Source organism: Capronia coronata (assembly GCF_000585585.1).
Source record: "Capronia coronata CBS 617.96 chromosome Unknown acBCG-supercont1.3, whole genome shotgun sequence".
Classification (NCBI taxonomy): Eukaryota; Fungi; Ascomycota; class Eurotiomycetes; order Chaetothyriales; family Herpotrichiellaceae; genus Capronia; species Capronia coronata.
In genome coordinates, this window is record NW_006912895.1 from 1,919,624 (window position 1) to 1,945,457 (window position 25,834).

General features: G+C 53.1%; 9 protein-coding genes across 9 annotated transcripts; 5 read left to right on the forward strand and 4 right to left on the reverse strand.

The window, feature by feature from the left end:
- Positions 1-228: 228 nt before the first annotated feature.
- On the reverse strand, positions 229-2,884 carry A1O1_04010 (DNA ligase 1; the record flags this gene model as incomplete). Its single annotated transcript, XM_007724908.1, has 2 exons — positions 229-2,806; positions 2,856-2,884. 2 exons carry the CDS (start codon positions 2,882-2,884, stop codon positions 229-231), a joined length of 2,607 nt encoding a protein of 868 aa, XP_007723098.1.
- Positions 2,885-3,998: 1,114 nt separating this feature from the next.
- On the reverse strand, positions 3,999-4,929 carry A1O1_04011 (uncharacterized protein; the record flags this gene model as incomplete). Its single annotated transcript, XM_007724909.1, has 3 exons — positions 3,999-4,379; positions 4,431-4,699; positions 4,752-4,929. 3 exons carry the CDS (start codon positions 4,927-4,929, stop codon positions 3,999-4,001), a joined length of 828 nt encoding a protein of 275 aa, XP_007723099.1.
- A 3,125-nt stretch (positions 4,930-8,054) lies between these two features.
- On the forward strand, positions 8,055-11,298 carry A1O1_04012 (uncharacterized protein; the record flags this gene model as incomplete). Its single annotated transcript, XM_007724910.1, has 2 exons — positions 8,055-8,087; positions 8,146-11,298. 2 exons carry the CDS (start codon positions 8,055-8,057, stop codon positions 11,296-11,298), a joined length of 3,186 nt encoding a protein of 1,061 aa, XP_007723100.1.
- Positions 11,299-11,861: 563 nt separating this feature from the next.
- A1O1_04013 (uncharacterized protein) lies at positions 11,862-12,866 on the forward strand (the record flags this gene model as incomplete). Its single annotated transcript, XM_007724911.1, has 1 exon — positions 11,862-12,866. One exon carries the CDS (start codon positions 11,862-11,864, stop codon positions 12,864-12,866), a length of 1,005 nt encoding a protein of 334 aa, XP_007723101.1.
- Positions 12,867-13,424: 558 nt separating this feature from the next.
- On the forward strand, positions 13,425-16,263 carry A1O1_04014 (uncharacterized protein; the record flags this gene model as incomplete). Its single annotated transcript, XM_007724912.1, has 2 exons — positions 13,425-16,185; positions 16,232-16,263. 2 exons carry the CDS (start codon positions 13,425-13,427, stop codon positions 16,261-16,263), a joined length of 2,793 nt encoding a protein of 930 aa, XP_007723102.1.
- A 1,020-nt stretch (positions 16,264-17,283) lies between these two features.
- On the reverse strand, positions 17,284-18,564 carry A1O1_04015 (mRNA guanylyltransferase; the record flags this gene model as incomplete). The annotated part of the gene is made up of 1 exon (XM_007724913.1): positions 17,284-18,564. The coding sequence occupies one exon, from the start codon at positions 18,562-18,564 to the stop codon at positions 17,284-17,286; it is 1,281 nt and encodes a 426-aa protein (XP_007723103.1).
- Positions 18,565-19,479: 915 nt separating this feature from the next.
- Positions 19,480-20,491, forward strand: A1O1_04016 (uncharacterized protein; the record flags this gene model as incomplete). The annotated part of the gene is made up of 2 exons (XM_007724914.1): positions 19,480-20,032; positions 20,100-20,491. The coding sequence occupies 2 exons, from the start codon at positions 19,480-19,482 to the stop codon at positions 20,489-20,491; spliced, it is 945 nt and encodes a 314-aa protein (XP_007723104.1).
- Positions 20,492-20,697: 206 nt separating this feature from the next.
- A1O1_04017 (3-oxoacyl-[acyl-carrier-protein] synthase II) lies at positions 20,698-22,928 on the reverse strand (the record flags this gene model as incomplete). The annotated part of the gene is made up of 8 exons (XM_007724915.1): positions 20,698-20,859; positions 20,927-21,295; positions 21,406-21,672; positions 21,796-21,885; positions 22,021-22,092; positions 22,182-22,289; positions 22,460-22,653; positions 22,877-22,928. The coding sequence occupies 8 exons, from the start codon at positions 22,926-22,928 to the stop codon at positions 20,698-20,700; spliced, it is 1,314 nt and encodes a 437-aa protein (XP_007723105.1).
- Positions 22,929-23,491: 563 nt separating this feature from the next.
- A1O1_04018 (agmatinase) lies at positions 23,492-25,145 on the forward strand (the record flags this gene model as incomplete). Its single annotated transcript, XM_007724916.1, has 3 exons — positions 23,492-23,632; positions 23,788-23,914; positions 24,127-25,145. 3 exons carry the CDS (start codon positions 23,492-23,494, stop codon positions 25,143-25,145), a joined length of 1,287 nt encoding a protein of 428 aa, XP_007723106.1.
- Positions 25,146-25,834: the final 689 nt, after the last annotated feature.

Consider the following 25,834-nt stretch of genomic DNA (forward strand, 5'->3'; position numbering starts at 1 on the left):
ACAATGTATGCTTCGCCTTGCCACAACATAACCGGATTTCAACAACAGCAACTGCTCTGGGTCTTGTACCAGCCTTACTTCTTGCGTCAACCCAGATGCAGTCTTTTGTTCCACCACGTACGCGGGTAATAGAAGCAACGCAGTCACGGAACAGCCCCAAAGTGCAGTCGGGCCTATCCGTCCAGCCATCAACTGCCTCGACCGGCATCCTACAGAAACCAGTCGATCCTAGTACTCAAAATCATCGTCGACGCCGCCCTTGCTCCGTGTCTCCTTCGCGACAACTTCTTGCTTACGATACATTTCCGCAATAGCCTTCGTCGTCGTCGCCTCTTCGGGCTTTTTGTCGTCCCTTTTTTGGATGAACCGAGGAAATCGCAGACTGATCCCGTTTTTCCCACCCATTTCATCAATCGCGGCACGATACCGAGGGCTTAGAGTGAGATCGGCGGTCTTGACCTCCCACACATGACGAGCCTCAAACCACACATCCGGCTGATCGTTTTTCACCGTCGAATGAGAGTAGAATGGTTTGGGACCGTCAATGACGATTTCAGACAGGTCCCTGTAGAATTCTTCCAGAATTGCTTCTGAGAAGCCGGTCCCAATGTTGCAGACAGTCTCAAAACTCTGGGTATCCTCGTTGTATGCGCCAAGGAGGAAGGCGCCATACCAGGACGTCCGCTTCCCTTTTCCGTGGTAGGCCCCCAGAACAACGAGGTCTAGGGAGTCGCCAACGCCGGCGAGGTAGTCTTTCTTGACTTTGAGCCAGTTGCGTGAGCGTTTGCTGGGCTCATAGCCAGACTCTCCTGTGTCGAGCATCTTCACCATCAATCCTTCGCACGATGCTTTCACAGATTCGTCCAACAGGTGCTGGATCTCCTCTATGTCTCTAGTATCACCGTACTGGGCAAACGAGAACTCCCCTTCAACCGGAGTGAAGGCGTTGTGAAGAATATCACGTCTTTCGCGAAGACTCTTCTTGACAAGAGGTTCGCCATTGTAGAAAAGTAGGTCGAAGGCAAAGACGCACACTTTGACGGTGACCTCTGATGTCTTCACATCCTTCCGCTTGCGAGTCATGAGTTGCTGGAAGGGGAGCACCTTCTTGTTTTGCGGGTCCCAGGCCACAGTTTCGCAGTCCAACACGAAACTCTTGGTTGATGGTTTGATCCAAGTATCCAATTTCTCGAGGATGTCTGGATACTTTTTTGAAAGGTCTTCCGAGTTCCTTGAAAAGATCGCAGCAAGACCTTTGAAATGTTTGGGATCCTTGGCCAAGGTGTTCTGTGCGGCAGGAAACTCGGTCTTCGAGTCAGGAGCCACATAATGGATCTGCGCCCGTTCCCCGTCGTATTTATACTCACATGTGAAGTCTTTTCCCTCAAATCGGTCGAGCACTTCTGTGATAGACTTGGTCGGTTTGGCAAGCATCGGCTTCAGGGGAACCCCGGGCTGTAGTTTACAGGAGTCGTGCAAGTTGAAGATACCATGTTCGAGCATTGCTGGAATGATGACCTCATAAGAGGGTAGCTCACTGTAGACTTGTTTAAGCACAGCTTCTCCTTTCGCGAGTTGCTCGGTGCTGGGTATTTTCCCCTTCTTTGCCACCTCATGCGTGACAACGGCCTGGGCTAAAGCAACGATGACCGTCTTCTCGGCCAGGCCAAGTCGCAGTTTCCCTTCAAGGAAACGGACCAGGAACTTTGCTTCTGAAGGACCTCCCTTGTCTTTAGTGATATCCACTGCTTTGCTGGCAGATGACACATCAGCAGAGGCCATCAACCGATTAATGGCTCTGACTTTCTGATCCTGGGAGCCCTGTCCTTCCATTTTGGCAATTTCGAGCAATCCTTGGTGAACACCACGAACAGTCAGTGGCTTTGGTTTGAACATCTGCCCCTGCTTGGATTTACTCTTGGCTGCAACGAGACCCAGGTCGCCAATCTTATGATGGTCTGCTTTGATCACTGATAGTGAACGACCTGAGCTTTCCCCTATGGCCTTCATGATTAGTGACTCTCCAATCCCGAGCTCGATGCCAGCATAGTCAGCTGCCAATTTGTTGAGCATGAGTTGCACCGTCGGAAGAAGATCCTGCGGCGTTAAGCGAAGGACTTGCTGTATAAAAGCGGAGCAATACGCTGTGATCTGAAGACGTTTCGTTGTGAGCTCGATCAGTGAAAATGTGGTACATAGAGCTGCGTAAGGGACGGGCTCTCCAGCTTTCCAATCCGGATATGGGTCCTTGCCCGAAGCTTTGATGGTAGCTTGAACCTTAGCCACTTGCTTGATCTTGACCTTCGGGGTGTCATCGTCGCTGGTGGGCGGCTCATCCTCTGATGCAGAAACATCCTTTTCCTCATCGGGAGAAGGCACCTCCTCACGCTCAGGTGTCCTGTTCTTCGCCGGATGGGCTGGTGACGTTCCCTCGCCACTTGTACCATTTGTTTGCATCCGTGGTAAAGAATCCCCATTTTCAGTGAAGACGGTATTTTTGGACGTAGATGTTCGTCTTCTCCTCTTCACAACAGGCTGATCGTCTGAGTCACTCTCGCTCTTACCACTCTGCATAGTCTCTCTCTTGTGTTTCCTGCCTGGGGAAGCATCATCATCTTGGACGCCTGCGCCAGCAGTCTTTCGAGCATCTTGCACGTCCCCGTTTTGAGAAGACTCCTTTCCTTTCTCGGCATGTGGGTCGACTTCTGGGTGGGAGGCTATTTCTTTTGATCCCGCCTTCTGTTGGAAGGAAAGAGTCGATTGAGATTTGGGCTTGGTTGCGTTTTCCTTCTGGCCAAGGAATTTGCTATTCTATCAGCTCGGATCGGCTCAACAGTACATTGAAAGGAACATACCCAAGGGTTGATTGTCTTCCCTGCGGCATGATGTGGTCGGTCTGCGATTCAAGAAGGGCAAATCTGGTTCGCAGAGATCGATAATGGCGATGTGGGTGGAGAGGGCTGAGAAGAGAACGACGAGTTCTCAAGGCAGGGCCTTGAGCTGAGTTTCCAACTCTGGCGCTCGAGATGAATATATGCCGTACAGGAGAAAAGAAGGCAGGGATTTGATCCTGCACCGCAGTAGAGATAGGCCGACGCAGTAGTTGCATTCGATTGTATCCTCTGGCTCGGCAGTAGTGTACCGTTCTTGCCTGTCCTTCTCGAGATCACGAAAAGTCGCGTCCAGACGCGTGGGGTTAAATGAGTGGATGACGTGTCGGGATTTAAAGTCAGAATTCGGAGAGGTCAAAAAAGGCAGGCGCGTCTACCTAAGGTACCTAGGTACCTACCTTAACTTAGGGAGGTTGCCTACCTACTAAATCACGAGGAATATTCTGTACCATCATCATTTCTTGATGAAACATACCACGTACTAGTAGTTCGCATTATGCATGCACGGTCAATTGGCCCTTTGCTTGGACAAGCTTACAGAACGGCCCGACTGATCGTTCCACCAGAGTGCAGTGTCAACGTGAGACCAGCCCTCTCTCCCAACAACAGTCGAGAAACAACCCTCTCAGTCCGCAGCTTCTGGGGGGGAGGTCCAGTCCACCGCGATTGGACGACGTGGACGGATCCTTCGGCATTGCTGTGAGGCTAGTCCGATGAAATCAGTGGAATGGAGAATCATATAGTGGGCACCTAGAACGTTGATCATGTCAATGTTCTTTTGTTCTTTTTGAATGTTCTTCTTGAATGGTTTTTCTGTAATTAGCTACCAGCCCATAATTAGGCCCATTACAGCATTGCATTACTATGCACTCGCTATCGGTATTCTTCAGTTATCCGTAAAACCGTAAGAGCATCATCAGGCACCTTGCAGTGATCATGCTCAAGCCAATCATGTTGGAATCTTCGTTCGCCGAATGCCTTTTGTCCTGCTTGAACGACGACGCAAAGCCACGCCCGTGAATGTGGGTATCAACACTGATGTGAAAAAAGAAATTCGAAAAGCTCATCTGCGCTCTCGCCCTTGCTCATGTGTCTAGCACACTCCTTTCACAGCATCAAGATAGCGGCGAGCCCGGCAGCACCAGCAAGACCGTTGGTAGCCATGGTCACCATCGGCATTGCGGCGTTTCCAGCTGAAGAAGATGAAGCAGTCCCGGCGGAACCCGTCGCACTTGATAGATGCGAGGAGAGAGAACTGGCAACAGATGCCGCAGAGCTAGAGACGGAAGCACCGGCGCCGGAGGCGGCTGAGGAAGCTGATGCAGCCTTAGAGGAGAGAGAAGACACCAGGGAGGAAGCCGAGGCGCTTGCGCCAGAAGCGATAGACGATGCACTTGCAGAGGCGTCGGAAGCCAGGGATGAGGCAGTTGCAGAGGCACCAGAGGCCAGGGATGAGGCACTTGCGGAAACGCCAGATGCGCCAGACGCCTAAAGTAAGTCAGCAAATGGAAGTTACCTCTTCCGCCAGTGAGAACTTACCACCGCACCACCGGCTGCACCCAGAATAGTCGAAGTCCCAATTGCGCTTGTGATTGTGCTGCCGTCGGTGGTGAAGGTAGAGAACATGGTTTCGGTGGAGACTGGAGTCGAAGAACCAGAACCACCTGCGCCAGCAGCACCTGTACCCGTCGCAGAGCTACCAATGCCAGTAACGCCGGAAGCAGAACCAGCTGGGCCGGTCGCAGTTCCAGCTGCAGTCAAAGCCGAGGTTGCAGAGAGGGTTCCCACACTAGATTGACCGGAAGCCGCTGGGAAACCGTCAACATGGATACTATAAACAGTTCTTCAGGAAGAACTTACCAGCTTTACAGTAAGCCACGCCAAATACGACGATGGAATTGGTGTCCGTGCCAGACGGGCAGGACTCGACTGCACAATCGCGAATGCCAAAGCCGAAGTTGTTGTTGGAGCAGAGACAAATGGTGTCAGGCTGGCCGTTGACGTCGGGGCAACCAAGGGATTGAGCTTGTCCTAGCATGTTGTTGATGCATGTTTGCTGGGCGGCGAGGTCAGTGTTTGCTCTCATGAATGTTCAGGATCTCTCGTCACTTACACCGCATGCTGGCAGGTCAGAGAGAGATTGTGCGAGAGCAACGCCAACAACGGCGGCGGCGGCGACGATACCCTTCATGACTGCAGGGGTGAGGAGAGAGCGCGCGAGGATGTTGAGGTCTCGTTGATGGATGGAGAGTTACGCGTCGTAAAGGGTGCTGGCGGTAAGAGCATGCACGGTAGCGTGAGTAACTCCTAAGAGAGACGACGATCCAAGCAGAGTGTGAAGAAGTGGTGAAAAGGAGTCTCGATGCGCCGAGAGGGAGGCTTTATGAGAATTTTGACAGGGACGATCAGAGGAAGCCGGGATGGGGAAGTCCAGGTTTAAGTTCGGTATTGGTGGTGGTCGTGCCTGGGTACTAGTAGAATGCCAGGAAGTGGAAAGTGGAAAGGGCGCAGGCAAGCGAGAGCAAGTGAAAACAAGGTGATAATAAGGTGAGCAATCGCGGTTTACTGTTTAATCACGAGTGCGTCAGACGGAACCTGCCAAACAACAACTTGGATACTACTGTCCAGGCACAGTTCTCAGCGCATCAAGAAAAAGGGAGGTTGGTGGTGAGTGCATAGAAGTCCTACTGGCAGTGGATTCACAGTGGCAGCAAACTAACTTCGATCCGAGTCCAGGGACGAACCGTCATTAGGTCCTGCTATTTCCTGTCAGCTTGTCTGGAGCATCCTGTGCCTGTCAATCCTTGCACTACTCCTACGGCAGTCCGTATTGTCGGACAGCATTTCGACGGAGAAATCACGATGCACCAACCAAGTCCACCTCAATCGCGTGCCAGCGCTGGAGATCCTTGTCTGCTCCGCACACTAAGCCCGCCACATCTTGCTGTTCAAACGTCCTGGAGCAAGTAGAGAGAGATGCACAGGCGCGTGGCTGTTTACCCTACTAGGGTAGACAGTTCGATTGAAGCTGATGGTCTTGCCAGGTTCCCACCTTCAGAGGCCCAACCGCCGGCCTGCCTACGTTGCCCACGGCCGAATCCTGCTTCGGACGTCCAACAACCAAGACCGTCGGTCTCGCCACTCGCCCTTGACAAGCTGCATATCACTGTTTGCAGAGATCCACGTACAATTGTCCAAGCAACAGGCGGTGACACGTCGTTGTTTACCTGACAGCGGACAATCTGCATTCCAGGGTCGCAGACACGGCAAGACCGACAGTCTTGAAGCTTCAACAGGCCCCCTTGTCACCACGTCCTGCCCTGTCGTGATCTGCTTTGAATTTTACACACCTACGTCAAGAGGTGGGAAATTGGGGAGGGCAAGGTCCACACTATGCACTGGCCCCCCGACTACCCAGAAGCCTCTAGCCTCGCTCGATGGCCCCAGATTGTGGACACAGAAGACTGAGATATGTCTGGGGTATACATCTGGAATCTGCGAGACGTCATTGACGTGCAGTACTATAATGCCATCCCACATTATTATTACAGCTGAGAAGAGGAACAATCATCAAGCTGGAGGTCACTTTCCACACCCCACGTACCTACTTCTTGGAGAAAACTGTCATAATAACCGGGGAGAATACTCTGACAAAAAGCAAAGCGGACGCGTCTCTCTGGCCGATTGGGGCAGACGAGTACTTTTTTACTGCAGCGGCAAGAAACCGGGAAGCGGCAGATCCAGGAAACAAGCCTTCAGCCAGTCGACGTCAAGCTGCCAAATCATCGAGCGGCACAACCTTGTACATGTGTACTCTGCAGGTCGATTGGTACCCCTGACGGTCACTTAGCAGGGGCGCCCCGTGCCCCCCGAGACGAGAGTGCTAGAATGAAAGGGGCTTAAGAGCTCGCAGGGCCGGAGCTGATCCGGCACACTCTGCTGGGTGAGGGGCTGGACATGATTTTGCCCTCCTGGAAGTAGTCTGCATCTGTCAACCGGCATTCTTGGGCGCAGCAGTCACCGTCATGCTCTGTGTTTGCGCATATTGCCTCCATTCATGCTACAAGCAATCTCCCTATGTCTCAACGTCCAATTTTGGTGCCGCTTCAGAACTCTACCTTCAGCGCACCTGTATCCCGTCTCAGAAATCTAGGTTTGTTCCGTGGATCAAGATCTCATCGGGTGGAACGGGCGCTCTGTAAAACAGCCTCACGCCAACACGATAGGCGTAAAATCGCTGCCGCCAGCCGCAACTTACCCCTTTCAATTTCCCCACGCGACCAAGAAATACTTTTCTCACAGCGGTTTAAGCAACAACTACTAGCTTAGGGTGTCTAGGCAATAGGAAAGTATTCAATCATAAGGTCGGTACGCTGGTTCCTAAGACGTAGCTTCGCGCTGGCACCGTTCCAAGAAATTTGGAGACTTTTATGATATGTTAGGTACTATCCAGGTAGGTACAACCCCTAAAGTGAAAGGTAAACTCTTCAAGAGCGATATCTATAGTACCCACAGCAGCTCCTGAGCTCGATCTATGCTGTACAGTCGTCCGTGCGGAGGCCCCGATCTGTATGTATTTGATGGATATCAGTTCGCCAATCGTAATCACACGTGGAAGCCCGTCAGCTGGCGTTGGACCTCTTTTTCAGCTGGCACGGAACTCTTTCAGCTAGGCTTCTCCTGACTCCTGATCGCACTGCATTCAGAGGGGCCAGTATGTAGGTAGGTACTACCACAGTAGACAAGGGATGAAGGAGGTCGCGAAAAGCACCGTGAACCCCTACCTGCAGTATCTTTGCTGTGGACAGCTTTTTAATACTGGATACTGTGATATTCTTTCGGTGAATATCTCAGCTTGTGGAGGTAAGGTAGGTACTAGTAGCATGCAGTAAGGCCCAAGTTAGTAGTAGCAGTGCCAGTGCAGTGCCACGGTTATCATGATATTGGTGATAACGCCACATCTTGGCAGATTCGAATTTGTGGCTGTGCACTTGTCGATACCACTGCAACAGCGAAAACACCAAACTTCCAGAGGCAGCGAGCATGAAACTATCCCATGCCGCAATCCGGCCGCCGCCTTCATCGACACGTCATTGTCCTCGGAGATGAACATTCAACGCTGCGGTGAGAATAGTCTGGCTTGGCTCCTTGAAGCAAGACACGATGACTCAGTCACGCCAACAGGCTTTCCAGCGGGTACGACGCTCTACCCTTTATCTGGTGTTCACACCCACAACTAACTCCTATCTACCAGTTGCGTCCGGCCTGCGTCGAACTGAGTTCCACTGTGCTCCGATTCAAAGCCAGTCAAGCCTCCCCGAAGGCTGTACTGCTTGCCCTGGAACCAGTCCACGATGTGCTGCAGTCACTAGGCAGCGAGAATTTGCTTGACGAGAAATTGGCCGAGTATGCCTTCTTCCCGCTCACACATATCTTCAATCAAGCCCGGAGCCTCCCTTCTCATGTCCTGGAAGTAGCTGTCAGATGCGTCGAAATCCTGGTTTCACGAGGATGGCGGGACAAGATTGTGCCGGAGATGGCACGGCAGCTCCTGATTCTTATGAGCCTGTTAGTTTCCCCCAACTCGAATCCCAGTCAACCGGCAGAGCCTGCCACGGACGAACTTATATGTGCTTCATGCGAATGCATTCGTGCCATCATAGCTCAGATAGCACGCGCTTCGACGAAGGTCCTTGACGAGGTTGGTGATACGAACATTGTGGACCGGCTCGTCTATCAGCTGCTTCAAATAATTGCAGATTCTAGCTCGGAAATTGTTCAAATCAGTGCAGCCCAGGCTCTTTTGGAGCTGTACTCGGCTATTGCCAGCTGGACTCTTGCTGCCAGCTTATTACCACGCACCGTTTCCACGCTGGTGAAAGTCTTGCGGCCGAGCACTCAAGCCCGCCGTACGCGGAAAGTTCTCGTGGCTTACCTGAAACTTTTCAACTTGGTTGTCAGGAAGACCCTTTCTGACGAAGTTGTTGAGAAACATGTCGAAGACGGCGGTACGGAACTGGCAACAAATCAACATGCGCAAGCTATCCCCGTCTTGAACAAGTCATGGCTCCAGGCTACGGCCACACAAATTGACCTTGCTTTGGTTCAAGTCACCAAACTTAGGACATATAAAGCGTCAGATGTTGCTGGAGCACTTCTCGATCTCTGCCTTCTAGTGATCGAGGAGTGTCCACAGACGCTTGCGCTTTCTGTGCCTCTCATGGTTGAGACGATGGTTGTTCTCTGTCGGTCCCCTGATTCATCGAGGGCTGATGCCATGCTCCGACACATCGTCACATCACGACCAGAGATAGCGGACATTCTTATTGAGAAGTTTTATGACTGGACCCAAGCGTTACCACGGGTGATGCAAGGGCACAATGACAGACCAAAGCAACAAATGCTTGGTCAAGTGGCGACGTCGTTTGCGGCTTTAGCAGAATCTTGGAATGCAACTGATGAACTGAGTTCTAGAATAGCAGCCACGCTCGTTGACAGCGCCGCAGCGGCCATTGGATCAACTTCGAAGAAAGCAAGGCTGATCGATGACGTGCCTCATAGTGGTCCTATTGACCTTGCAGATGGATCCACGAAAGTGGAAGGAGACTTCAAGCCTATCATCCTCAGCCACCAAAGTCAACAGTCTTCAACAAACGAGCTGATGAAGTTCGTGAGCTATCTCAAGTCTCAGCCATCTAGTCGAGCCATCGTGCGCAGCATCATCAATCAGACTCTGAATCCGGATGTCGACAGGAGACTCGCTGCGACATGGTTGGGCCTTGCCTTTCTTGGTTCTTCCCAGTATGATATTAGCGACATCGATGATTTGATCGAGAGCAATGCTTCGGAGACCGAGTCGCAACTCTCACGACCCTTCCTCATCTCAGACTTGTATGCTCTGACATTGCCAAATTTGTTACAATATCCCGAGGCCAAAACCGCAGGCGATGCAGAGTGGAGATTGGTAGCAATGTCTCTGGAGTCCCTCACACTGCAAGCTCGGCAACTTGGCCGCTCCTATCGACCTGAGTTGGTGGAAACACTCTTTCCTCTGTTGACATTATTTGGTGATGAAAATGCAATGCTTCAACGCCATGCGGTCACTGCATTGAACATTGTAGCAAATGCATGTGAGTACGAGTCAGCAGCTCAGATGCTGGTCGACAACGTTGACTATCTGGTCAACGCTGTTGCCCTTCGGTTGAATACTTTCGATGTATCTCGTGACAGCTTGCAGGTTCTCGCCATGATGATCCGACTGTGCGGTGCGAGACTCCTGCCACACCTCGATGACCTGATAGCCAGCATATTTGGGGCTCTCGATAGCTTTCATGGCTATCCCAGTCTTGTCGAGCAACTGTTTGCTATCCTGAAGATGATGGTTGAGCAGAGTTCCAAGACCCCGGAAGTCCTTGCTATTGGTTCGGAGCACGAGCACGAGCCCGATACTGTTGTACCTTCTCGCGTATCTGGGGTGGAAGATATCGTTAACGACCTACGAGCGCGCCTGCAGAGAAGGTTGAAGTCGGATGAAGAGCATGAAGCAGTCACCCGAGCACCCCATCGGCCGTGGATGAGAGCATTAGATGGACCAGATGATGACGGGCAAGGCAAATCGTCGGACGATGAAGTGATGGAAGACGTCCAGGATCAGCTCGAAGACACGAGTAGGGCAAAGGAGCCTACATTGTCAAAAGCTCATCAGCTGCTTCTGAATATTGCCCAATCAGCAGTCCCCCACATGTCATCTCCATCGCCCAAGGTACGACTCACGTTGCTCCAGCTTCTGGATGAGGTATGTCCGCTGCTGGCGCAGGACGAAAATTCTTTCTTGCCGTTTGTGAATGCTGTGTGGCCTGCAATCGTCCCACGGCTTCTGGCCAAGGAAGAGGACGCTTCATCCGACATGCCATACACTATGCAAGCCGCCGCGGACACCATATCCACATTGTGCCGAGCAGCAGGCCATTTCATGGCCAGTCGCATCGAAGATGTATTCTCGGACGTTGAGGCGCTCTTCAAAAAACTTTCCTCGGCGATTAAACCTACTGGCAGGTCTCAACAGAGACCTGCTTCATCGAAGCCGAAGGTGCTGGGAACGGATATAGTCACTTCCTATGACAGAAGGGCCATACGGCCAAATCAGACCACGGGATCGAACGGTCTATTGACAATGAATCAAAACAGCAGCGCCATACGAACTTCGAACGAACGGATCCTTGACTCTCTTGTGGACATGTTTCTCTCCATTTTGCGGCATGTCCGTATGTCAGAGGACAACGTTGACAGACTCTTCGACATGCTCGCGCCGCTGATGTACATGCCTGGAAAGGGAGATGTGAAGGCTGCGTTGACCGAGTACAACGAAGATGCTGTGTGGCTGATGGAGCAGCAGATGAACACTTGAGAGAATTGGCATGGGCTGGTTGAGGCCTTTGAGGCCCCCAAAATCCTCCAGCAAGAGAAGCGGAGGAACATGAAACCACAAATCAGGGCTAGCTTCGCAAGGCCAACTCCAGTCCACTCGACTCAACTCATCATGCTTCGACTTCCTGTCTGAAAGCAGATCTACACCTTTCGAACCCACTGCAATACACAGCCACCAGAGCAATCCGCCAATGATGGTAAGTGTAACCTCGGGCCCGAATAGTTATTTCCGGCCCGGGAGAAAGTCTATACTCCCATCAGCAAAGCATTAAACTCCGAGCATCATTCCATTGGCAGCATTGAGAACGTCCAGCGTAACTGTGATACTACGCACTAGTAGAAGGTGCCAACAAGTCACTGATGGTCGCAGGCAGACGCATTTCGCAAATATCAGGTATGCCTGGCGTCTCCAATGCTAGTATAATAAGACACCCAGGGCGTGTTGCAACGGCAAGTGACTTTCTGCCTCATCTACGACCACTTACACTCCCTTGCCCACATACCCGACTTCACTGAATCCCTCGAATTAAGAACTAGGTCAAAATGGGGACTCTCTTGCGCTTTCTACATGGTCAACTTTCGACTCCGCCGATGCCTGCAGTCGACCTGACTGGGCGCACCATCTTGGTCACTGGAGCCAATTCTGGCCTCGGTCTCGACGCCGCCAAATTGTTGGTGCAGCTCAACTGCAGCACTGTCATCTTGGCATGTCGAAGCCTAGAGAAAGCAGAAAAGGCCAAAGAGATCGTGCAGGCAGTGCCGAGCGCAAATGGGCAAAAGCCGTCTGTTATTACGATGGAGGTGGACATGGCATCATTTTCCAGCGTTGTCGCCTTTGCCCAACAATGTGATAGCATGCCCCGGCTTGACGCCGCGGTATTAAATGCCGGGGTCGACCTCACCGAATTCTCACTGTCGGAGGGATACGAGACCACCATCACGGTCAACGTTATCTCGACATTTCTCCTTGCCACATTGATGATTCCCATCCTGCGTAGGTCGGCACAGAAACACAGCATCTCGCCTGTGCTCGCCATTACGGGTTCAGTGGTGCACTTCTGGGCTAGTCCAAAAGACATCACCAGGCCGGCCGAGGGACAGATTCTAAAGACTCTCTCTGATAAGGGAAAGGCAGACATGAAAGCGCGATACTATCTCAGCAAACTGATTGTGATGCTCCTGGTGAAACACCTGGCTTCCTTGTTGTCGCATTCCGCTCAGCAGGATCCGAATGGCAAACCATTGGTGGTCGTCAACAACGTGGCTCCAGGGTTTTGCACGACCAACCTATTCCGCCATGAAAACGGTTTCCCGAACAATTTGATGCTGAAAGCGGTCGGGCGACCAAGCGAACAAGGTGCTCGAACATTGGTGCATGCAGCCACGGCAGGCAAGGAAACTCATGGACAATATCTAAGCGAGTGCCGGGTCAAGTCGTACAGTGACTATGTGAAAAGTGCGGAAGGGGATCGAACGGCAAACAGGCTCTGGAGCGAACTATGTGCGATCTATGAAGAGGTCAAACCAGGTTGCACGAAGGAGCTGTGAGAGAGAGAGAGCCCTTGCGATGGTCTGCTATTGGTTCTGGTGGATTCAAACGTGTCTCTGACTGGGACAGCGCAGAGAGGGTCCGAATACATGAGCCTTTACATCTTTACATTAGAATTCAGCACTTCTGCTTTGGGTCTGGCAGAAGTGTCTCTGTGAACGAGAATACCCGGCGTTGTCGGGACAGCCTCGCGTCCCCAATTACAGACGAAATTAATATAAGAAATATTCGTCGACACGTTACACAGTACAGCCACAGATTGCCGTCTTTGTGCATCTCCGTCAGATATTCCCCGCTCAGAATTCCGAGGACTTCTTGTCTTGGTCTTCTCGATAGTTTCACTAGGTACAGTAGACTGGTTGTAATTATGATCCATCGTGGTTGCCAGCTCTGCCCAAAGTCCCACGTCTGTTACACGTCCGAATCGGGCAGTATCACGTAATTACGTAATCAATAATCGCTGCCTAACGACGTCTTCTCACATCAACCCTTCTGCCACCACTTGCTCCTGTCTCTAGCTTGGTCTTTCATCGCATCAATATCTCAAGTCGGTGATCATGGCCGAGTTCGAATCATTGACACATAGATTCCGGGCCAATCTCTACAGTCTCCAACCCGGCGCCAACAAAGTCGGCAAACGGAACCGACAACCTCTCTCATGTGCCTACTGTCGAAGCAAAAAGCTCAAATGCGACAGAGGCCATCCGTGCGATACGTGTGTCAAAAGGGCGGATCCAGACAATTGCATATATGGCAGAAATGACCCGGTCCCCGCAGCAGCCAGACCTGAAGCCAGTAACGGCAGCGCCTTCAACAGCAACAGCAACACTGTTAGTACGCACAGTCGTGGGGTGGCCCAGAGAAGGTTGCAGCATCTCGAGCAATTGGTGATGCGCATGGTCAACAGCAGCTCTCCAGCTTCTTCATCAACCACATCCTCGGACAAACCCAACGGCGCAGCTATCCTTTCCGACTCTGTCGATTCAAGTATCGCGAAGGAAGGACATCTACAGGTTGGATCATCCGAGTCGAGGTACGTCGGGCCAACGCATTGGTCGGCCATCCTGGAGAACATCCAGGAGCTTAAGACCGCTCTAGGCGTCGACCACGCTTCCAGCACGGAGCTGGACGAGTCGGAGGACCCAGAGGCGCCAGACTCGGAAGACTTGTTTGGCTCGACAGGCAGGCTTTCGCTTGCGCAGATCCTAGCCCACGCACTCCCAACCCGACTCGAGCTCGATCGGCGGTTGTCGACATACTTCAAAACACAATACATGGTCACCCCGCTCATCCACAAGCCACAGTTTCAACGACAATACGAGCAGTTTTGGCAGACACCACTCGAGACGTCACCGCACTGGCTATCGATCCTCTTCTCCATCTGCTGCATATCCGCCATCGTCGATGAAGCTGTAGGCTCGCCAGGGTCGACACCCGGAGACCAGCGTAGCATGCGCACAACATTCCTGAACGCTGCCGGCCATTGCATCCAACTCGGCGGCTACGTGCTGCCCAAACGCTATGCGGTCGAGGCGCTGGTTCTCTATGCACAGTGCAGATATAGAACTACAATGGATCCGTCGCGAGAAGTCGGCACCGTCCTCGCCATCCTGGTACGTCTGGCCTACCGCAGCGGATACCATCGGGATCCTTCACACTTTCCCCACTTCAGCGCATTCGAAGGCGAGATGCGCCGGCGCGCGTGGTCCTCGTGTCAACAGATGGATATGATGGTGTCATTCCAGCTGGGACTTCCGAATCTGATCCCCCCTGACAGCTGGGACACGCGGCCGCCGCGAAACTTAGTCGACACCGACTTCGACGAACATACCACGGTGCTCCCGCCTTCCCGGTCGGAAGAGGAGCCTACGCCGCTCGTCTATTTCATCGCCAAGTCCCGGCTCATGACGGCGTTCAGCAAGATCTGCGCCCATGCGCTCTCGTTCCGCGTTTACACGGAGCAAGACATCATGGCCTTGGACGCCGAAATGCGCGCCGCCCATGCGACGATGCCGAATGTCCTGCGCATCAGACCGATGGCGAGATCGTTCGCCGACCCGCCGTATCTGATCATGTTGCGCCTGAACTGCGAGTTCCTGTATCAGAAATCCCTGTGTGTCCTGCATCGCAAATACATGACGCAGGATATAGACAGATATCCGGCCAGCACGCAAGCTTGTCTAGATGCGGCCGCCGCCATCACCAGACATATGCTCGACATCCACAAAGAGCTCCAGCCAGGAGGTCAGCTGTACAGTGACCGCTGGATGTTGAGCAGCTTCACCATGAACGATTTCTACCTCGCCTGCATGGTGCTGTGTCTGGGGTTGTCCATGTGGAAGAAGGCCAATCCGGGTAAAAGCCTCAACCAGGACGACAGGATGGGCAGTTTGTTTGAGTTGCTCAGAGCGTCCTTTGCCATCTGCGAGGAACGCAGTCCGACCAGCAACGAGGCCAGACGTGTGACTGGCGTGTTGAGAGTTATCTTGGGCCAAACGGCGTTGGGGTCGACGACGACCACAGCCTTCTATCAACACCAAGTTCAACAAGAGGCTCAGCAGAAGGGCCAGTCCACCACAACAACGCGACCTTTCCTGTCCAACCCGTTTCTTCTCCCGCCATCGCACATCGATGGATCGGCAGGTTTCCCACCATTCTACGATTTCAATCTGGCACCATTGAGCGTGAACGAGCAGCACGTGTCGGGTGCTACTTCTTCTTCAAGAACGCAGGACACGAGCCGAACACAGAGGCCGCTCCAGCCTGGTGATGGTGATGGCGTTGATTGTGCTCCTGGGTTTGGTCCTCACACAGACAACAGGAACAGACCACCTCTCTTCAACAGCCACCACCCCAGCCCCAGCCCCAGCACAAACCCAGGGCCCAATATCAGTCGGCTTCTCAGTCCGACCATCTTGAATTCTTTCATTCCCTTCTCACCGACCAGCATCTATGAAAGCACAGGTCCGCGCGCAAACCCCATACAACAAAACTCGGCATTGTCAGGGAACCATGGCTCGACTCCCAACGTGGACCTCAGTGCCGGTCCAGACATACCCAACACCAACACAAGCTCAAGCATAAGTCCCGACGTCGACATGGAAATGAACCCAAACCCGGACTTCGCCTCCGATTTTCCCCCGTTCGCCGATATAGACTGGACAGTTTACGACCAGTGGATGGCCATTCCCTCCACTGACTCGACAATGCCCCTGTCAGACGGCAACTTGCCGTTTGGAAGCCTTTCAATACCGGTTTCTCCGAGGCCTGCGCCAACGCCTAGCATGAATGGTGCCACCAACAACGTTGACCTAGGTGGTATGTCTCCTTCTGCGGACGTCGATATAGACACTTCCTCAACAAGAGCGCATGCCAAAACAAGAAATGCAGGTCTAGATGGGATTGCAAACACAAATACAGATCTAGATATATCTGCCAACGGATTGTCTGTTCACCATGGAAACCCCGCCGATTCAGATCCGAATTCTAGCCAGGCTGGAAATTCAAACCCGGATCCTTGGACGCGCGCGGTGCTCGGAGCTATGCTTGGATCTGGTTCAGAGTCTGGGTCGGGGTCGGGGTCAAGGTTCAGCCCTGTACAGTTGGACAGTGTGGATAAACACCATGTTTTCTTGTATTGAATATAAGCCGTTGGTATTATTTTAATGTGTCACAGAACCACGCGAGCGAGTAGACCAGCTGGCCAGTCAGCAAGCATACATACAAGCTTGGATGCACGCATGAGATTGCAGGAGAGATTCGCCGGCACCATCATATATGATGATGTACGTTCAAGGAAGGATTGCAAAGTGCAAAGTGCAAAGTGCGAATGCAAATGAATAACGGATAGTTTCATACCTATAAAAAAAGGACTAGAGCTAGAGCTCTTTGCTCAGCTTACAGGGGTATCACGTCAAGACCTCCGTACTCTTACATCCCGCATCCATGCATTTCAAAACGTGTCAATCATGCCCTTGTTTACGCCACCAGCTCCGCCGCCTTTGCCTACTGGCCACTGGCCACTAGCCACTGTCCATGGTCGTTGCCCGTTGTCCCTTGCCTTGCCTTGCCTTTCCTTTCCTAGCAAAACGATATCATACTCCGCTGGAGAGGACTCCATAGATCCATGGCCATGATGAAGATGGAAAAATGTCTCAAACTCAGCATCCGTAAGAACAAATGAACTCTTTACAGTCGATTTGATCGAAAGGTCGATTTGATCGAGCATAGCCAACGGTTCATGTCGGCGCGCAATCTTTGTTTTTAGGACGACGCATCCCTCGCAATGGAGAATGCATAGTCAGTCCCTTTGCCCGAGCTGCCTCATCACAGCGGCAACTACCTTGAGCTACCAGTATCTTGCTTCGTGCCGAAGCGAGTGTCTACCCGCCAAAAGGTTGTTGCCTCCACTCACACTCAACCATGCTTTGGCCACGGTTGGCCTGGTTGACCTGGTTGAGCTCGCTTTGCAGCCTCTCTCTTCTTGGTTTCCGAATCGCGCTGCTTCCATGCCTTTCGGATTTCATCTGCGTGAGCCAACAGATCTTCCTCAGTGACATGGTCACTGATGGACTCGATGACACTCTGGAAAGTGGTGATATGGTTGGCGTCGGTTTTGTCGTCTCGAAACCGGTGGAATCGCCAGCGTCGGGAATGATCTAGGCCGTGGGACCCATTTGCGAACCCGTTGGACTGGGGTGGTGGTGGGTTGGCGCCGACATCCTCTTGGAAACATTCGACGATGCAGTCTTGAAGTGGGCGATTCAAGCCTTTCCACGTCTCCCACTCGGCAGGTTCCACGTGAAGTTCGCCCACCGGTGCATACTGGCCGTCGTTCCCGCAGAAGATGAAGAGGCCGAAAGACTCGGGAAAGGCGTAATAATCGTCCTGCGGGGACTGGTCCGGATCGTCTGGCTCGGGCTCCGCCTTGGCCCAGGTGATGTGCAGCAGGAAATCCACCGTGTTATCCGAGGGCGGCTTCCACTTAAGAATGTGGTCGTCCGTGCCGGTCTTGTAAGGGGAGTTCTTGCAGGTGAAAATCAAGCCGTCGTTGCCATGCAGTCGCTTCACCTTGGGGATCACATCCTTGAACATCTTCTCCAACGCGTAGCTGAACTCGGTCGCCTTGTCCTCCACCACAAACGGCCGCGCGATCTCCGGGTTCTGCTTGAACATCTGTCGGTAGGGCTGCAGGACGTGAGACTTGAAGTAGGCAAGGCGTTTGTCGAGCGGCCGTTGCATCAGCATGGTGCCGTCCAAGATCAGGCAATCAAAAACCAGGAATTTGATCTCCGACGGCCGGTCCGGGTATTTGTCTTCCACCAGCTCGCCGTCCAGGATCGTGTTCGTGTGATATCGGTGGAACGTGGGGTCTTCGTGGTGAGGGAAATGGAGGCCGGGCACGTAATAATAGTCGTTCTTCCGGTCGATCAGGTAGTGTATGTCTCGTTCGGCGTCTTCCGTCAGATACATCAAATATCGGATTCCATCCGTCTTTTCGCACACAAAGTAGTCTTCCCGTTTCAGCTCTTGGATATGCCGCGCGGCGAACGAGACCGGCTGGGCGCCTGGAAAGGAACGGTTTCGTCGTCCGAGGAGCTCGGCCACCTCTCTTTGAAAGTCTCGCTGCAGCTCCGCCCCTGCCCATTGCCCACCAACGCGCGCGATCAAGGAATTGGGGTCGGTGTAAGTGTCCATGGTGGCCGTTTTTGGCGGAATTGCAGACAAGGCTGAGATGTTGGGAGGGTCCTAGATTGATGCTAAGACATGACAAAGGACACGTTGACGGCGGATTGCCCTGGGTTCCCTTGCGCGAAAGGATGCGCAGTGAAAAGAATATTGACGCCTTCGCCCCTTGGGCAAAACTAGAATCTGTATCTCAAACTGGCGAACGGCAAACTGCCCAACAATCGTAGTGGATAGTAGGTCTAGGTATCAGGTACGTATACACGGTTGGAGTCGCATTGCAGTTCAAACTGCGGTTGAGACCAGTCTGCTCCGCACTAGGCTTGGCGCTCCGAGTCAGGGGCGCAGGCGGAACTTAAACTGGAGGACTCGATGTGGCGGGCAACTACAGACAGAATACGTAGTTAGTCGGGACCCCGATAAGACGAAGACCAACGGAGGATCGCTACCATCAACAAAAAGCGGCATGCGAGACACGACTATCACGCCTACACACCCTTCCTGAGTTGATGGGTACACGTTACCATTCAACCCGTTCCTGGGCCTGGTAGCTGACTGCCCGTCCAAACCATCAAGTCCGGAGAGGGGGAGACTCGACTGACTCCCACCATGGCGGGCGATGGGGCGCAAGGCGAGTAGCATCGCCAGGACGCTGAGTACGGTCTAACTCTTGTCGCAGCCTCATCCGCGGGAGCCAACTCTGGCAGTCTGGTCGGTGCCTCGGGTTACAAGTTCAACAAAGGCGACAAAAAGCCCATTAAACTAAAACTAAAGAAGGAGCCGGGCCAGGGCATGAAAGGGACTGGCGCAAATGGTATAGTTCCTTGATCTGGACGGACCTTTCTCATTTTAACAAGAGTTACCCCAGGAGTCAAAGAGAAGTCAACAGGCCTCTCGCCCGTCCTGCCACACTTCGAAGAAGAAACGATGGCCAACTTCCCCGACGGAAAGCAAGAAGCTCTGGACACGCTGGTCTGTAAACACTGCAAGAAGATGGTGCTGAAGCGGACCGCGAAAGAACACATTGCACTGTGCATCAAGTCGAAACAAGACAAGGCGCGCAAGAAGAAGGAGGCCCGCGAGGCGGCTCAACGCGCGAAAGAACGAGCAGAACGAGCAGACGACGACGACGATGACGACGACGAAGTACGGGACGGCAAAAGCGCTAGAAAGAACGCAGTGGACGGCGACGGGGACGACGGTACCAAGAAGGGCAAGAAGCGTAAGCTCGATGCCGAGGACGACAAGGACTCGAAAAAGAAGAAGAAAAAGGAAGAGCAGAAGAAGGCGGCGAAACCCAAAGGACCTGTGGACGTCGAGAAACAGTGTGGAGTCACTCTGCCCAACGGCGCGCAGTGTGCAAGGAGTTTGACGTGCAAGAGTCATAGTATGGGTGCCAAAAGGGCTGTGCCTGGCAGAAGCCTGCCGTACGACATGCTGCTTGCTGCCTACCAGAAGAAGAACCAAGCCCGGCAACAGAGTGAGTGGTGGTGTCTGCCGACGACGGTGATGATGGTGACTTGTTACTGATGCATGGCGGTCTACAGAGGCGGCCATCGATGCCAATGCTCCCGCTTTTCTCGACGAGGATCTTGATCCAACCCTAGCTGGACCGGTTGACTCGGACGAGGAACGAGACACCATCATGACGGCGATATCCAGGAGCCTGGCACGCCCGCAACCGTTGATTACTCGCACACTAGTACCGACGAAGCGGAAATATCAACTTGTCCGCATGAAGGAGATGCTTTCCAACGCGCTAAGCGGGAACCGCAGTGGTGGACTGTTCAGTGTACCTCCGGAGAGTGTCCGCAATACTGTGGGTGGGTCAGAGGCGTTCCCTCAGACAGTGGCCGCTTCACCCGCCCCGACGGGCGTAGGGATGGCTCAACCTGGGATCAAAGCTCCCATGAGAAAGAGATCGATCGATGTGACATAGGATGTCGGACGAGCGATCAAGAAGACCAAGATGACCCTAACCAACGACAGCAAACCCAGACGACTTTGAGTTCGACCAAACTGACATACAGTGGCCGATAGAGTCGAGTCCAGCGAAGTATTCTTATGCCTCAGCTAGGCACAATCACTTCAACCACAGCATTCTCCCGACTGCGGCCAGTCTCGGAGACATTGGGCAACATGCTACTACTCGCACTTCCTGAAGCAGAGACTTGCATTGGTACCTCCGAAACCGAAGCTGTTGGAGATGGCGACATGCACATGTGCCTGCTGTGCCGTGTTTGCAACATAGTTGCAATCAAACTCGTCGGTGACGGAGCGGAGGTTGAGGGTCGGCGGCAGCACATTCTACAAAGAGTTGGATTAGCTTTAGCAAGACAGCCACACAGTTGGATCAGGCCCGGTTCATCCATACCTCATGTATCGCCAAGATACTGAAAATGGCCTCTATGGCCCCCGCCGCCCCGAGCAGATGACCCAACGCCCCTTTGGTGCTGCTGACGTTGACATGCGAAGTCTGTTTCCTGCCATGGGGCCCCAACATGAGGGCTTTGATGGCCTGGTTCTCGGCCGCATCTCCCAGCGCGGTGGAGGTGGCATGGGCGTTGATATAGTCGACGCTCGACGGTGGGATCTGGGCGAGCTTCAGGGCTTTCTTCATAGCCAAAAACGCTCCGCTGCCGTCTTCTCGCGGCGCAGTCAGATGGTATGCATCGGCTGAATTGCCGTATCCCAACAGCTCGGCGTAAATTCTGGCGCCTCTTTCTTTTGCGTGCTCGAGTTCCTGTTTTTGGCGTTTCACAGCAAGTCAGAACAGTTGTGTTTAGTAGGTAATTTTTCCAGTCCGTGGTGATAGTAGCGAGACAATCCATCCATCCATCCATCCATTCTTACCTCCAATACAACGCACGCTGCGCCTTCACTGATGACGAACCCGGCTCTGTCCCGGTCAAATGGCCGCGACGCCAAGTGTGGCTCGTCGTTGAATTGGGTGGCGAGGCTGCGAGATCGGGCGAACCCGCCTATGGCCAGCGGATGGATACAGGACTCGGCACCTCCTGCGATCATGATGTCCGCTTCGCCGGACTGGATGAATCGCGATGCGTCGCCTAATGAATGTGCGCCTGTAGTGCAGGCCGTGGTGACGGCATGGTTGGGACCCTAGATGACCCGCGAAACTTGCGTGAGCTTGATTTTCCATAGGGCGTAAGGTAGAAAGAAAGGAGTAAGAAAGGAGAATGGAAACGGAAAACCGAAGTCCGTTGTTTTTCCGTCAATTCATACCCTTAGTCCGTATCTCATGGATATATGTCCGGCTCCGAGGTTGATCAGGAGACGCGGCACGAAGAGCGGATGGATCTTGTGGTAATTTTTCTACAGCGCGCAGAAGTTGCGGTCAGCCACGAGGCTAGATGTGAAACAGATACCAGACCGACAGGTGAATTGATCGATGGGTCAGATAGGTAGGTAGGTAGGTGATCCAGCATATATGGACACGACTTCGCTTACGGCTTGATGATATGCCACTGAAGTGGTATAGAGCTCTTCAAGATTACCGATGCCCGAGCCTAGACAGACGCCCTGTTATTTTGTTAGACTGGTACACTCTCTCGACTGTCATTGACCAAAAACACAAGCTGGGGTTTGGAAAAAGATTGGTGGATTCGTACAGTCATTTCCGGATCTAGTCCTTTGCCATCATCGAATCCAGCATCGTCCAGCGCCTCGGCCGCTGCTGCGAGACCGTATTGTGCGAATCGGGCGGTTTGTCTCAGCTCCTGTAAGTTTTATTGTGTGAGTCAGCATCGGTAGGAAAGAACACTTGGTCTCAATCTCTCTGGTAGTCTGTCTGGATATTCACTTCATAGGTAGTCGATAGCGGCCCAACGGATGATTGATGATGAAGGTAGTCGTGGTGGTCGTGGGTAAGGACGGAAAAGGAACGCACCGTAGACGAGACATGGTCTTGCGCCCTCCATACGCCCTTTTCGTCTGCAGCGTTCTGTGAAGTCGTGGCTCCAACTGGAACTGGAACAAGACCAGCAACTTGGCTCGGTAGAGCGACGAACTCGGGGCCGAGGTGTCTGGTCGACACGATGCCGCAGTCGCCATTGAGCAGCCTTTTCCAGGTCCGACGGATTCCTGAGACGAAAGCCGAATAGGAGAGAAGGTTAGTTGTAAGGTCTCATCGTCGGTCAGGTACGGGAGAGTTGGTCTATATCATATAGTGATAGCTCCTTACTCTGCATGGGCCATTGTAAAGGGATAGAGACACAGCGTAACAGAACGGAGAGGATATACGATGTAGAGGTAGGAATAGATGAGGAAGAACTCGGTACAAGTAGAACATGAATAGACCACATACCGACTCCTAGGGGCGTGACCGCTCCCAACCCGGTCACGACCACTCTGCGCATGACATTGCCGACCGACGGGATTGTGGATGGATACTAGCAGTAGTATTAGATAAGTACAGACTGTAGAATATCCCGCAATGTGTTATAGTTGTGTAGTCATATGTACCTAGGTATATGGACAAGTGTAAGGCCTGTTCGGAGGATGAATGAATGTCGTCGCCGGACATTTCCGCCTGTCGGCCGATTAAATCCATGTCTCGCTGACACTTTCCATCTACTAAAGATCCCACCAACTTTGGTCTATATCACTCACTGCAGCCAACAACACGCAGTCCTGTATCAGTGTGGGTGGATGGGTATCTGGATATCTATGTGAATGCGCATATTTATTACTCAATATTAGATATCTTTCACCTTGTCCAATAGCTCCCGGAGATCTGATTGCTACGACTCCTTTCGTCTTGTCTTCTCTGTCTTCTCTACCTACCTTACTCTCTTCCTCTCAGCTTCATGTCTAGCTAGGGACGGTCCATGATAGCCTGACTCGCCGATCCTGCTTGAGAAGAGACAGACATCAATCATACACACCACACTTCAGGTGTGTGACAGCCACAACCACAGCCATGCTGGCCCTATCGCTACCACTGTCGTTGCTCTTCCTGCTCCCATTCACGGCAGCTTCCTTCTACGACAATCCGGAATTCGATGTGCCGTCTGAGTCGGGCACTCCGTTGGACGAGTTGAAGGCGAAATGGGACACGGATGTGAGTTTCACTTCCTTCGGCAAAGCAACTGTGCTATTGGTATTTTGTATCGGTTACATCTTTTATTTGCCGCCATTCCTCGACACGGGCAACGGCTATTGAATCATTGATAAAGAAAAGCAATGTGAAGAATTGACTTCTCCTTTACTGAATAGTGGGGATTCACGGGGATCTCGACCTTTGCGCACCTTCGACATGTCAAGTGCCTGACGACGCCGTACGAGCCGTTTGATATTGGCATTCTTGGAGCCCCTTTCGACACGGCGGTCAGCTATCGTCCCGGTAAGTCGAATCAGAAAAACCTCCACCCATCAAGCTCCTAGACATCAGGAGGAGTTCCAACGACGGGCAAACATGTCCCATTAGGCAGGCAGCCTATCCTGTCTTTGCCAGCTCCCCCTGTTCTTCTTTTCTTGTCATGTCATGTCGCACTCCCTCCCTCCTTTTGCAAGGGTACACTGTCAACTAATACCATGATCTTGCCTAACTCGCAGGTGCCCGGTTCGGACCCCGAGCGATCCGCGCGGCGTCAGCGAGGCAGACCTCCTTCCGCGGCTTCAACCACCGTGCCGGCCTCAACCCATACACGTCGTGGCCGGCGATCCTCGACTGCGGCGACATCCCGATCACGCCGTTCGACAACGCGCTCGCGCTGCACCAGATGACCAGCGCGTACCTGGAGCTAGTGTCGCGGCGACCGCTGTCGTACACGAACCCGCCGTCGCACAAACACCCGAAACTGATCACGCTGGGCGGCGACCACAGCATCGCGCTCCCGGCGCTGCGGGCGCTCGCAAAGATCTACGGCCAGCCGATCGCGGTGCTGCACTTCGACGCGCACCTGGACACGTGGCACCCGGGGTCGTACCCGTCGGCGTGGGCCAACACGCCGACGCAGGCGGACTTCACGCACGGCACCATGTTCTGGATCGCCAGCGAGGAAGGGCTGATCGCCAACGGCTCGAGCGTGCACGCCGGGCTGCGCACGCGGCTGGGCGGCCTCGACTGGGCCGACTACGAGAACGACGAGAACCAGGGGTTTCTGCGCATCGAGGCCGACGACATCGATGCCGTCGGCGTGGACGGCATCATCGAGGCAATCATGGCCCGCATGGGCACCGATATCCCCGTCTATCTGTCCGTCGACATCGATGTCATTGATCCCGGCCTCGCCCCGGGCACTGGAACCCCGGAACCCGGCGGCTGGACCACGCGCGAGTTGATCGCCATCCTGCGCGGCATTGAGGGCTTGAATCTCGTCGGCGCCGATATCGTCGAGGTCGCCCCCGCCTATGATGGGACCGGCGAGGCCACGGCCTTGGCCGGCGCCCAGGTCGCTTACGAGATGCTCACGAGTATGGTCAAGCGCGGCCTGGTGGAGAGGGGCGAGGACGTGGTTCTGCAGAAGCCCGGGAAACATATCTCTGCCGTGGTCAAGGCTGCAAAAGCGGCGAAGGCGAAAGCTGAGGCCGTCGCCAAAGAGGCCGCCGAGGCTGTGCGAGATGAGCTGTAAATGTGAGTGGGCAGGGGTCAGAAGAATGAGCTGGAGACCATGTCAAGGCGTGATTGTCAGCGAGCAATGTGCGACTAGGTTAAGAGGGATGGATACATTAGAAGGAGCTCGATGGGGGTCCTTGTATGGCTCAAGACTGTATCTATCGAATCCAGAAGAACTGCCAGCACCTCAAAAAGAATGAACGAAAGGAGGAATGTGATGTATAGGATAGTATGTCTACCGATACAGAGGGGAAGTTGAGACACCACTTCACTTCCTGGTATCAATCACCACCAGCGACATCAAGTCAAGTGCACCGTCAACAACTTCTATTCTCGATCTCAGCCGGTATCTATCTATAGACCTCACTCAATGCAGCTGTAGGTTAAAGCAGAGTGCATTTCAAGTTGCGCCCTCACAGCTCTCTTCCTTCGTAACTCTGCCACCGTCCACAGAGCAAAGAGCACACCCCAGAGGGGGACAGTTCAGCAGAAAGCCTGTCCCGTCCTGTCCCCTTTTTGTGAATCCAGCAGAACAAAGCAGAGGAACAACGATGTGCCACCCATCCTTCTAAGCCCAGCGTCGGTTGCAAATCAAAACAACTCGAGTCAAAGCAACGCAAAAGCAAAAGCAAAGGATTGCTCGATGTCTTCGAGCTCCCATAGAACCTGGAGACGCCTTGCTCCATGTTTTCTAGTCTTCCTGAC